Source organism: Colletotrichum siamense, assembly GCF_013390195.1.
Source record: "Colletotrichum siamense strain Cg363 chromosome Unknown KSG_Cg363_contig05, whole genome shotgun sequence".
Classification (NCBI taxonomy): Eukaryota; Fungi; Ascomycota; class Sordariomycetes; order Glomerellales; family Glomerellaceae; genus Colletotrichum; species Colletotrichum siamense.
The window spans coordinates 4,419,933-4,432,549 of record NW_023501018.1 but is presented as its reverse complement, the minus strand read 5'-3'; the positions used below and the strand labels follow the sequence as shown (position 1 = coordinate 4,432,549).

The 12,617-nt window shown below is 49.3% G+C and overlaps 3 protein-coding genes across 3 annotated transcripts; 2 read left to right on the top strand and 1 right to left on the bottom strand.

The window, feature by feature from the left end:
- Positions 1-1,421: 1,421 nt before the first annotated feature.
- On the bottom strand, positions 1,422-2,468 carry CGCS363_v008743 (PI-PLC X domain-containing protein 1; the record flags this gene model as incomplete). The annotated part of the gene is made up of 3 exons (XM_036640592.1): positions 1,422-1,478; positions 1,568-1,881; positions 1,955-2,468. The coding sequence occupies 3 exons, from the start codon at positions 2,466-2,468 to the stop codon at positions 1,422-1,424; spliced, it is 885 nt and encodes a 294-aa protein (XP_036494171.1).
- A 2,189-nt stretch (positions 2,469-4,657) lies between these two features.
- Positions 4,658-9,428, top strand: atnG-9 (ABC transporter atnG; the record flags this gene model as incomplete). Its single annotated transcript, XM_036640591.1, has 10 exons — positions 4,658-4,843; positions 4,909-5,042; positions 5,523-5,920; positions 5,976-6,059; positions 6,119-6,268; positions 6,321-8,037; positions 8,109-8,552; positions 8,607-8,693; positions 8,754-9,128; positions 9,206-9,428. The coding sequence occupies 10 exons, from the start codon at positions 4,658-4,660 to the stop codon at positions 9,426-9,428; spliced, it is 3,798 nt and encodes a 1,265-aa protein (XP_036494910.1).
- A 1,072-nt stretch (positions 9,429-10,500) lies between these two features.
- On the top strand, positions 10,501-12,405 carry CGCS363_v008741 (Maltose permease MAL31; the record flags this gene model as incomplete). Its single annotated transcript, XM_036640590.1, has 6 exons — positions 10,501-10,716; positions 10,778-11,077; positions 11,131-11,556; positions 11,606-12,080; positions 12,135-12,305; positions 12,356-12,405. The coding sequence occupies 6 exons, from the start codon at positions 10,501-10,503 to the stop codon at positions 12,403-12,405; spliced, it is 1,638 nt and encodes a 545-aa protein (XP_036494169.1).
- Positions 12,406-12,617: the final 212 nt, after the last annotated feature.

Here is a 12,617-nt window from a genome sequence, read left to right as displayed (position 1 = left end):
TACTCGGGGCCCATGCTCCGACGAACAGTGAAATTGAGCCGGCTTACATGCATGGTAGGCGCAGCCAACCATTCCAGGGCTGAAATGCACGTCGGTTAAAGTGTCGTCATATCCAGGTTCAGGAGACGGAGAACACACCACAAAACTTGCCCTTCCATTTGTACGCACGACTGAAGAGTTCCTCAATTTAGGATTGCAAAATCGCCACCCCATCGACTTCGAGAACCGGCCGACTTAACATCCGTCGCAACCTTGACACTGTTGTCTCAACCGGTGCGCCGTTGCGGAGCTGCGGACCCGCCGGCCTAGGGCGACCTGACGTGCTTCTCTCTCCCTTTAACCGACAGTTCACGCCGCATACACAAGCTTAAGACGCTGCCAGCGACAGACTTCAAACATGCCATTTCCTCGTGTCAGATTCCACAATGCTACGAGAGTTGTGCTGTGGGGATCGATCTCCCTGGCAATCCTTGCTGGAGGCGTGATCACCTGGACGCTCCTCTGCGACTGTTCCGGGCCCCCGGGGTCAGTCCCCCCGGAAAAAATACAGCTCGAATGCAAAGCAAGAGAGAAATTCATGAGAACCTTCAAAATGTGGCGGCCGTGGTTTTCAACGTCAAGGGAAGTCATTACCATCATCTCCAGGTTTTGCCTCAGCGCATGGGGTGGGCAGCATCTTGTTGCCGAAGGCCTCCGGTCTGCTGTACATCTTTCACCGCGCAACTCTCTTGCCAGGAAAATACATGATGATGAAGCTGTCACAAAATGGCTGGCTCTTGTCGCCTTCGCCATTTACCCAACTGCCCTATCCGTTGGGATGGCCACCATCTCCCCTGACGGATATTGCGACCCACAATACAATATCCACCGCTTCTGGCCGCCTCGTACTCGCGATGACATCAAAGACATACTGGAAAGCTGGACCAGCCTTGTAGTAATTCACGCACGAACGGGAATGAGTTTACATCAAATGAACAGATGGCGCCTGAACGTTGGGAGAGCCGTGGTCTGGGGACTGGGAATAGCAGCATGGGTAACTGTCGAGATATACATGGGTCCTTGCTGGTACTTCTCGCGAGTTTGGAAAGTATGGTTTTCTGTTATTTGCGCATCATTTGCGACATGGTTCGTCGCCCATGCGCAAGAATTGATCGTGAGAAGCTGGAGGTCAGTTGGGACGGCACATCTAGAGTTGCTATTGTATATTGGGGTCGTGCACATTGTGAGGTGGGTTGATGTGGATGGATTCTGCGTCAAGCCAACATGTTGGTAGGGCAATTAGCGAGTCAAATGTTCAGCCAAGGAGGGTGTAACTTGGCGAGCATCCCCGGGATAGTAAGACGATCCAAGGATATTGCTTGATGAACGACATTGAACTGCTACAGAAATAGAATGCCATACAACAACATGGGACGTCCCAATCAAGAGTTAAAATGATCTTGTGCCTTGATGGCGTCGCCCACGTCAATGAAATCGAGCTTTGTAATAGAACATTAGCACTTGCACATTCGGCCCAAGTTTCCGTGACGAAGAGGATTTCATCAACGGCCAGTGAAGCTTAACTTACCAGAATGACATTGGGTATCTTTCCCCACTTCGCCTTGCAAAGCTTGACCTGTCGACTGATTGAGTCCATCGAGTTGGTGGTGTTTGCCGCGAGTCTGGTGGGAATCTTGATAGATTCTCCCTCGAACTCCGTACCCAGCTTCTTGTTCCAGACATGGTTGATCAGGTACATATATTTTGATTCATCGATGTGCTGTTGTGGCCGGTCACGCTTGCAGTGAGGGAAGTTGTTGTCCAGTTCGCCATATGGTGTCTCCCAGGAGTAGCTGAACCAGTCCATAATCCACTTCTCGCGAGTAGGCCTTTCGGGGTAATCTACTCAAGTTAGCATGCTAATCACTTTAAAAACACATACTGCAATATTATGTTGGAGCTAGGCGAGTAGTACCCATAAAGACAACAAGCCTTTTCTTATTGTCAATTAGTTGACCGAGCGTGGGCCACGAATCGACGGCAAGTTTCTTGTTTGGCGTGAAAGCAATCTTATCCACTCCGGCCTTCCGAAAGGCTGCGGCAAAGTCTCTCCCGCGGATGGAAGTCGGATTCGTCAACAGTAGGGTCACCACCTCGTTAGGGTGGTTCTTCATCCAGCGGCTGACCTCTAACAAGAAGTCCTCCAACTTTCCCACATCAAGAAGCCAACACTTGGAGTGGCACATTCTGATCTCGTCGTCCTTCCAGTGTGTTTGAATAGTCAAAAATCGGACGCCAATGTCAAGCTGTCGAGTGATAGGGACATTCTGATTGTGAGTTATTCTTTCGCCGACGAAGTTAGCGTTGTGCGAACCGACGAAAGTGACGTTCGAGTATTTCCTATTGCAGAGATGTTCGTGGCCGTTGCATTTGCGAGCATCGGTTAGCCCTAAAGCCACGAGGCAGACTAGCAGATGAATGATACGCATGACGCTCAGAGAGAGAGAGAGAGAGAGAGAGAGAGAGAGAGAGAGAGAGATGGACAAACGCAGGTGCGAACTAGAACTGATTACGAACTTGACGGGAAAGAATCATGAATCAGAGAATTTGTCACAATCGGGAGGGCTGGATATGGACACGACCCTCCTTGGACCTTCAAGGTGCTGGTAAAGAGTAACGTTGTGGCGCGTGGGGGGCGTTTCTCAGTGATGCGGTGCCACCGTCCGCCATTTGCTGGACTGGAAATTAAAATCATAGACTGCGGTATTTCGTGCATTTGATAAATTGAATATGAACTATGTTAAGCAGTGAAGCGTGAAATAAGTAAAAATCCATGTGGCTTGATTAAATTTGAGGAGAAGTCTCGATATTTGGTAACTCCCGAGTACAAATAGCAAGGCGTGAGCGATGGTAAACCTGTAGCGTCAGAATCATACGGCAGTCAAAAGAGTGCCCGCAGGAGGTAACATGCTATACGAAAATATGATGGGTCGAAGTGAAGAAGGATAGTATTGGAAAATGCCGATATTGTACGTATGTGTGTAGCTTTATTGCAGAACTGGGCTCAATCATTCTCGCAAAGTTCTGAACTCGTGACAACATATACTTCGGATTAGAGTTAGTGAATGACTATTCTGCAGAACGTACAAAGAGCGGCAGATATCTGAGAAAAGCACCCTAAACTAATAATGCCTTTTCTCCAAACGACATTTAATTTGTGAACGCTCATCGTGGGCTGACGCGTTCTTCAGAATCCAAGAAGCATTCCCTTGAAGAGACAGGAAAGAGAACGTGTAAGAATGCCTGTCTCCATATTGCGTCAAGAGCAGGCCATTCAGGAAAGCTTTACTCCAGCAAGCTGCAACAGTCAATCGGTCTGCTCTGCCTTCTCCCATGGCTCTGTAGGATTCCGAGGGTCCAGACTGCCGTCAGGCAGCCGAGCAGCCAATTCTCCGAGGGCGATGTTCTCCGAGTTGCCGTGCTGTGAGTGCGTTGTGTATTCATATGCCTCAAAGACACGCTTCTTCTCGGCGAGGGCTGCCTTGGTAGTGAGGTTTCGCGGGGTGTAGGTGGCATAGATGATCGTCCGAATAGTGTCACTTTTCTTGGTCGGATCAACGCCAAAGTGTGTGACGCGGGAATTCTAAAGGATCAGATCTACCGGCTCAGCTTGAACTTTGACAGGCTCTAGTTCTTTCCTACTGAAACACTCCATGTCCTTATCCGTGAACGGAAACAAGTTTTCTTTTTTTCCAGGACTTCGGATCGGTCTGCGTATCAAAAAACCTGTCCAGAGCTTCGTGCGACTTAGCAACAACGACCATAGCCCGTCTTCGTAGCCTTCATGACTTCGGCTAAGAATGCCTTGTACATAACACATTCCACGCTTGAGGAAACATACCAAGTGACGTCGCGTAATGTTGACTGGAACACATTCAGAGGGAAAATAAACAGGGACCTATACTGCCAAGTCCGTGGAATCGGCACCTTCCATAATTAGCTAGCCAGAGCGACATTAGCGAAATATTCGAGATATTTTGATTCGAAGATAGTGAGGACTGAAATCTGTGCCACTCGGGTAAATAAATAGGGGGCGGCGCGCTCATTGACGGGCGCGAGTACCCAACAACAAAACGTGACTTGGGAGGCTACAGCTGCCATCCCCCACACCGGCATTATGAGTTCTCAAGCTGCTCTAGGCGACGGTCTTTAGTGGAGGCGAGGACCTGGATTTCACATAAGTACTCGATCGTCATATATTTCCTTTTGCGTAATTGAGATCCCACGTAAGACCATCCCAGTTTCTTTCCGTGTCAGAGGGCATTTTCTCTTCGCAGAGGGTCGGAATTGTGCTCAACTTAAGTTCCAACTCAGGTACATCCCTAATAGGCAGGTCCTTAAATGCATATCAAACCAACAACTTGGCCGACAGGGCCAACGGATTCTGGGCCAACATCAGGTGGTTAAATATGACGGATGACCCAGTAATAGTGTTAACCAATCTCCTTACCACTGACGGGTTTGTCGTAGAACTTTCCTGGCAATCAAAAGCTCAGGCAACACCCGACAAAATCCGGGACCAACATCTTACCTTCTTCTGATAAGTGCATTTGCACCGCAGATCAATCACTTTCGTACCACCCACGAGCATATCCTCTTTGTTCTGTGCTCTCCTATAATGGAGATCCTCAACCCTTTTGAGGGAGGGGAAAGTAGGATCTTCGACTTTACGCTACAATTCGAAAGGAGTATTCTGTCAGTGCTTCCAGCATCTGTAGTGCTTATCTTAGCAGTCTACCGGTTATGTTCTCTGTACACAAGGCCGCGAAGGATTCAAGGGCGGGTCTTAGAGGTTTCAAAATTGGTGAGTATAGATATCCATTGCAGATTTTCGGGTGGATATTTGCTAATCACCGCAATTGAGTTCAGAGCGCCATCGCTGCTTACACGTGCCTTCAACTGGCTTCTCTGATACTATGGGTCCGCTTTGAAAAGAGCCAGCTTGCGGTGGCCGCTGCAGCGGCTGCGGTCCTTGACGCATGCCTTTTCCTCCCACTATCCTGGCTCGAACATACCCGGTCCCGACAGCCATCAGCGATACTTTTATTGTACTTCACCATTTCAATGATCTTTGACATCGTCCAGCTACGGACTCTTTGGGTAACCAAGCATGAGGCATCAATCCTAGGGATTTCTCTTGCATGTGTCTGTATGAAGGTACTGATATTATGCCTTGAGTCTTTCGAAAAGCGACGTTTCAGTACGTGTGGAAAATCATTTCACAACCCCGAGGAATGGAGCGGATTGTGGAATCGAGGATGCTGTTGCTGGCTTAATCGCCTTCTCTTGAGGGGATATCGCCGTGGTCTTTCCATTGAAGACTTATATCCCCTGACCACAGACCTGTCGTCTCGAAAGCTCGAATTAAGACTGCCGGATCATCCCAGTATTTGGGGCACCTTCCGGAACGTCATAGAGGCGTTAGGGTGGTCGTCATTCTACCCTGTAGCGCCTCGGCTATGCCTTATTGGCTTCAACCTCAGTCAACCATTGCTTATCAAGGCCATATTGAAATGTTTGCAAGATACAAGAGCCGAAGATGTAGCATATGGGCAAGACAACTTCATGATACTGGGAACTGTTCTGGTCTACTTGGGCATTGCCGTTTCTGGAAGCATCTACTGGCAGCTGCACCTTCGAAACCTAACTAAGATTCGTGGTCTTCTTGTTGGTGCTGTCTACAGGAAGCTTACCACAGTGACTTCTGCACAAGCCGAGAATGCTGCAGTCACATTGATGAGTACGGATGTGGAGAGGGTCACCCAGGGACTACGGGTCTTTCATGAAGCCTGGGCGAACTTAGTTGAAGTTGCCATAGCTGTTTGGCTCTTGCAACGGGAACTCCACATGGGCTCGATTGCTCCTGTTGCGATTGCCATTGGTAAGCAAGCGGAAGGCTTGAAGGACTTTGTGAGAACCCCTACTGACTTCTCTAGCATGTTTTCTGGTCACTTTATGCGTCAACAAGTTCACAATGCCTCGTCAGAATCGGTGGATGGATGCTCTCCAAACGCGGATCAGTAAGTTCTCATAATATTGTCAAGTAAGGACTTCTGAATGATGTCTAAGACGATTGCAGACCGCACGGTCTCTTTGCTTTCGCAGATCAAGAGCATCAGAATGCTGGGATTGGGAAAACAGTCTGATCAAGCACTGAATGCACTTCGCGTCAGAGAACTACAATTTGCCAACGGATTCAGGATGATGATGGTCTTTTCTTTCTGCATTGGTAAGCTAATGATGATCTAGGCTGAGATCCACTCTGTTAACTCATTTGGTAGCTTTTGCACCCATCTTCATCGTCCCAGTTGTGTGCTTCGCCATCTATCTCTCAGCTTCTCAGAGCGGAAGTGGCGGCAACACCTTTGACCTTGCCAAAGCCTTTACGTCTCTTTCGTTGATAGTCATTTTGACTCAGCCACTTTCAAGTCTTTTCCAGTACGTTCCGATGTTTGCTGGGGCTGCAAACTGTCTTCAACGTATCAATGACTTTCTCCACTCCCCTTCACATGATGACACCAGGGAGCAGACTTCGGATGTCATGTGGGAGTACGGTAGCCCCCAAGACGATAATTCGGAGGCAGAAAAGTCCACAACTAGAGCGGACATCGCTGAGAGACACCTGACTGCGAGAGACTTTCTGACGATCTATGACGGCGCTTTCGGTTGGAGCGAAAATCAATGGGATCTTCACAACGTCAACATCAGCATACCTAAGTCTCAGCTGACAGTAATTACCGGACCAGTTGCCAGTGGTAAATCGACACTTTGCAAGGCGTTTATTGGTGAGGTACCTTGCGTTGACGGCATCGTCAAGATGTCATCTGGGCCGGGCATTGGATTCTGTGATCAAACGCCATACTTGACCAACACGACCATCCACGAAAACATCATCGGAAGAAGTGTCGTTGACGAAGCCTGGTATAAGACGGTTATCAGGGCAGTGGATCTGGAGACTGACTTCGAAAGGCTTTCCTGTGGGGACCGCACCCTCGTTGGGAATAATGGAGATGCACTGAGTACAGGGCAGAAACAGCGTGTGGCAATCGCTCGAGCTGTATACGCGCGAAAACCCCTCATCATACTGGACGATGTCTTCAGCGGAATGGATAACGTGACCAAGGCCTGTATCTACGAGCGACTTTTAAGTTCTGAAGGGCTGCTACGCCACCTAGAGACGACGGTGATCTTGGCTTGCTCTGATCAGGATCTGTGTCTTGCTGCGGACTTGGTGGTGGAACTTGCACCTGGCAGGCCTCCTGTTTCCACCCACCCTGCCAGCAGAGCGGAGTCCAATCATCACACCGAGGGACAACGAAAAGTAGACCGTATCTCGGAGATTACCGATTCTCCCGATACCGTACACACCCAAACAGATCAAACTGCGGCGAGTGCAGCTCCACAGAAACAAGTTTCCAAGATACCCAGTGATCGGACAACTTACGGCTACTTCGCTCGAGCTGTGGGAAGCCCGAACACGGCGTTGCTGATAATCCTCGGGGGAGTCTTTGGTACACTATACACTTTTCCCTCTGTTTGGGTGAATTGGTGGACTGCGGATCCTGCAGCCCGAAACGGGTTCTATCTTAGCATCTACGCCTTACTGCAGACCACTTGCCTTATCTGTTGGTTTCTCTTCACTCGCCATTGCCTGACTACGGTAGTGTCTAGGTCGGGAAAGAACCTGCACAACAGCCTTCTGTCAACGGTCATGTCAGCATCATTTTCTTACCTCAGCACCAAAGACTCAGGGACCATCATCAATCGATTCTCTCAGGATCTTCAGTCGGTCGATGGCGAACTGCCGGCTGCTCTGCTCAACACGGTAGCAACAGCATTCATCGCCTTAGCCCAAGTCGCTTTGGTCGCCACCGCAAGTCCGTGGCTGATGATTTCATACCCGTTCCTGGTGTTGGTCTTTTACGGTATTCAACGGTTCTATGTTCGAACATCGCAGCAACTTCGGCCTCTTGATCTTGAACTCAAAAGCCCTCTGTAGTAAGTGACACTCCTCCACGCTCCATTTTTGACATGGTATGACGGACTGCCCTGACACGACTTCTACGTAGCACACATTTCCTAGATACATTACGGGGTATCACCACAGTCAGAGCTTTTGGATGGTCTCAGCAATACGTCGAGCGCAACCAGCAGCTTCTCGATGCATCTCAGCGTCCCAACTACCTACTTCAGATGATTCAGCAATGGCTTTCATTGGTGTTGAACATGGTGGTCGTGGTCATAGTCACGCTACTCGTGACCCTTAGTCTGAAGCTTCGATCAAGCCTTGGGCTCACTGCAGTTGCTCTGGTCAATCTGATGTCTCTTAGTCAGATGCTGCGATCGGTTGTGATTGGGTGGACGCTCATGGAGACGTCGATTACTGCGGTTGGACGGATCAGGGAGTTTGAGCAGACTACCCCAAGAGAGAATGACGGTAAATCCGAGGGAGCCATCGTTCACGGACCTGTTTCGGGCAAGATTGAGTATAAGAACCTGACAGTGTCGTATGGGTAAGTAGAAGCTTCATGGTAACCTTGATTCTGAATGCTGACCGAATCTGTCAGCCTGAGTAATGAGAACCTCGCACTCAAAAATGTCAACTTGATAATCGAGGCAGGACAGAAAGTTGGCATATGCGGCCGGAGTGGAAGGTCAGTGGCGCCGTGTGGCTTCCCTTCGAAAACGTCAGCCTCAAGTTAACACATCTACAGTGGGAAGTCGTCATTGATTGCGTCTCTCTTCCGATTGCTGGATGTCAGAGAAGGGAAACTTATCATTGATGCAAACGATATTAGTGACTATTCCGTGTCAACACTCCGATCAAGCATCAACGCTATCCCACAAGATCCTTTCATCACTAGCGGAACTTTCCGCGAGGTTCTTGATCCTTACGAATCCTCATCGGATGCTGCAATTGGAGAAGCCCTCCGCAAGGTCAACCTGTTCGAACACGTTCAGAACAATGGAGGCTTGGATGGCAATGTGGCACCTGAGGCACTTAGCCAAGGGCAAAAGCAGCTGCTATCTCTTGCAAGAGCCATAATGAGGCGTTGCAGAATCGTCGTCCTGGACGAGGTTACCAGCAGGTGAGTACTAAAGATAGAGATTACAGGTCATCCTCTTTGAATATGATGCCAAGGCTAACGCGATTCTCCAACAACAGCCTGGACCTAGACACGGAGCAGCTCATATGGCGCGTCTTACAGGAAGAATTCAGGGGATGCACTATCATTGCTATTGCGCATAGATTGGAAACAATTATTGGCTTCGATCGGGTTGCTGTCATGAACGAGGGAAGCATCATCGAGTTCGGTGACCCTCGTATCTTGTTGGAGGATACCTACTCTGCCTTTTCCAAGTTGCGAAGGACGGGCAAAGCGCACTGAGGGAGCTCTAGCGATTCAAGATACACCAAAACACACTGGAAAACACACTGGCGAGTAAAATTGGTGGGCTTCGGTGGAGATAGGGCCCCAGCGACATTTACATATTAAATTGAATGAAGTTGCATTAGATTACGGGAAAAGAACTTTTTAGTTCCTCTCCCGCACCACTACCACTTTGAGTTTTCCGTCACGACCTAGATACTAAGTCCAGGATGAATACTTCCCAGCACAAGTCTGTCCACATGCAACATCTGCATTCAACGTAAGGATGCTCTAGCCATTGCGAAAAGGCCGGCGTGGGCAATCCGTTGGCTTTATACTTTGGGGGGCCATCGAGTCTGGCTTTTCGCGGTGACACATCTGGCTGGCTACTTTCAATTCATGATGACCGGGCGGGCGGGGCGTCCGGCCGATGCGGCCACGGGCATGGCACCCGATGCGGGGTCGGTAGGGTCACAGAGTTGGATGGTGGTCCCAAGTCAATACTATCAACGTCACATATTATTCAGGAGCGACGTTGAATGTACAATCGTCTTTCAGAAGTTACTTTATCTCACATCCGTGCTGTTAATCTTGGTTCGATCTGCGGCCTGACTGGTCGTGGGTGATTACTTCTTTTGCGGGCAGTAGCAAACACTTTCGACCACTACTTTCTCGAGCCAAGGTCGTTACGTGTGTTGATGAAATCGGTAGTCTTTGCCTCGTGGAGTTGATAGCGGGCATTCATCCCATTGGGCCGCTTCTGTTGGGCTGCCTCACATGGCATGGAGGTCTGACCACGTGTAGTTCTCAAAGACAGGGCGCTCCTCGTATCCTGTTTCATTCTTCCCCTCAAATTAAGAACAGGGATGATCCGCTACCCCGGATCTACTGATGTGGGGGTAGGGAATCATAGTGAGTGAAAGGTGGTTGCATGCAGTGTGCTTTTAGCCGTTGGTAGTAGATCAGTATGTGTCGAACTTTGAAATAAGAGTCAATTCGTGCCCGTGAACTCCCATCTATTTTTTGACCTTCTCGCCTGCAACCTCTTTTCTCCAGCAAACTTGACTTACAAATAATTGCAAAGTCGATGATGGCTCTTGGAAAAATTGTCCCGACAGCGAAGGAACTTGAGCAATTCGATCTCAGTGATGCACATACCGTCGAGCTTATTAATCGTGCCCAAGAGGGAGATGCCGCCGATCGCAAGCTCACAGTCCGTCAGGCTCTAGCCAAGTACAGGAAGGCAGTTTTCTGGGCCTTGTTCTTGTCTACCAGTCTTATTATGGAAGGATACGATCTTGTCATTGTGGGACCCCCCAAGATCTTTGCACTAGATGTTTCCCACTCGGCTGACATATGACAAACAGATTACTTCCTTCTACGGACAGACACAATTCAAGAATCGTTTTGGTGTGTTTGATGAGGGAAGCGGCGAGAAGCTCATCCCTCCTGAGTGGCAATCCGGACTTTCGAATTCGGCATTAGTTGGGCAACTCGCAGGGCTGGTTGTGAATGCCTGGTGTCAAGACAGATTTGGTGCGAGGCACACAATGATGTTCTTCATGGCATGGATGGGGGTGATGATATCGATTCCGTGTTTCGCACCATCCTTGCCGGTGCTGGCCTGGGGCGAGGCAATGTGCGGCGTCTCGTGGGGTGTCTTTCAGGTATTTGAACCATATTGTCTTAGCATTGATCATTACTAATTTTCGGGGCCCAGACACTAAGTACAACATACGCTTGTGAGGTCGTCCCAACTGTACTTCGGCCTTATGTCACAGCCTACGTCTGCATGTGTTGGGGCGCCGGTATCTTGCTCTCAGCTGGAGTTGTCCGAGCCGTCGCTAGTATCGACGGCGACATGGGCTGGCGGCTTCCATTCCTTCTTCAGTGGGTATGGCCCGTCCCCCTTTTCATCGGGGCGTACTTTGCACCTGAGTCTCCATGGAACGCTGTGAGGCGTGGCAAATTCGACACAGCTCGGGAAAGCCTTGTTCGTCTTCGAGAAGCCACCACGGAACGCGAAGCTGAAGTCGATGCTTCGCTGGCGTACATCAGACACACAACAGCACTCGAGGAGGCCGAGACGCACGGCGCCTCGTTCATTGAGTGTTTCAAAGGAACCAATTTGTGGCGGACTGAGATTGTGAGTTTATACTAAACACCCTAATATCGAAGTTACAATTCTGACATAGATTCTCCCGGAGAATTGCGTCGTCTGGGCTGCCCAAATCCTAGGGGGCAATGCTCTTGTAGCTTACGGAGTGACCTTCCTCCAAGCCGCAGGCTTTTCGGAGATCCAGTCTCTCAACCTGAACATCTCATTGTCTGCATGCTACGTTATTGGGGGCATTATATGCTGGTTTCTGTTTCCTCATATTGGACGTGCAACGCTCTACATGAGTGGTTTGACATTCCTATTTTTCTGCAACATTGTAATCGGAGGACTCGGATTCACGAAGGATGCAAAAGCTCAGATTGCGATTGGCGTCATTCTGGTTGTCTCAACTCTGGTCAACATGGTCACGGTCGGGCCTGTCTGCTACCCTATCGTTGCGGAAACCCCATCTGGGAGACTCCGTTACAAGACCATCGTGATCGGTCGCTTCGTCTACAATGTTACTGGTATTGTGGAACACACCCTCACTCCGCGAATGATTTCGCCGATTGGTAAGGCAGACAGTCATCAAGGAAAGCCGAGAGTCTTCAGCTAATCGATATCAGGATGGAATTGGGGAGCGAAGGCTGGTTTGTTTTACGCTGGAACTAATCTCATTTGCAACACGTGGTGTTATTTCCGTCTCCCGGAAACAAAAGACCGAACGTTTGGTGAACTTGATATTCTCTTCGAAAACAGGATTCCCGCAAGAAAGTTCAAGTATACCACTGTTGACCGTGAGTGAAACGCCTCCGGAGAAGTTTATGACGAAGCTAATGTGTTGCAGAATTCGCCGGAAGAAATGAGATCGTTGGCAAGGAGGAAGACATGGCCTAAGGTTGATCCCAATTGTAGTTCGATAGTTTACAAACGAGACTTTCAGGACGGAAGAGGGCGTTGCTTTCAAGTTAGTTTCTTTTGTCTGATGTTTCCGAAGTCGCGAATTCCGCAAGCAGAATATTTGAGAATATCCGGCGGTGACTTCTGCCTGCAGATCAAATCATTTTTCTTTACTCCTCCGTTGGTCCCGAATTGTACAGCCCGTCTGG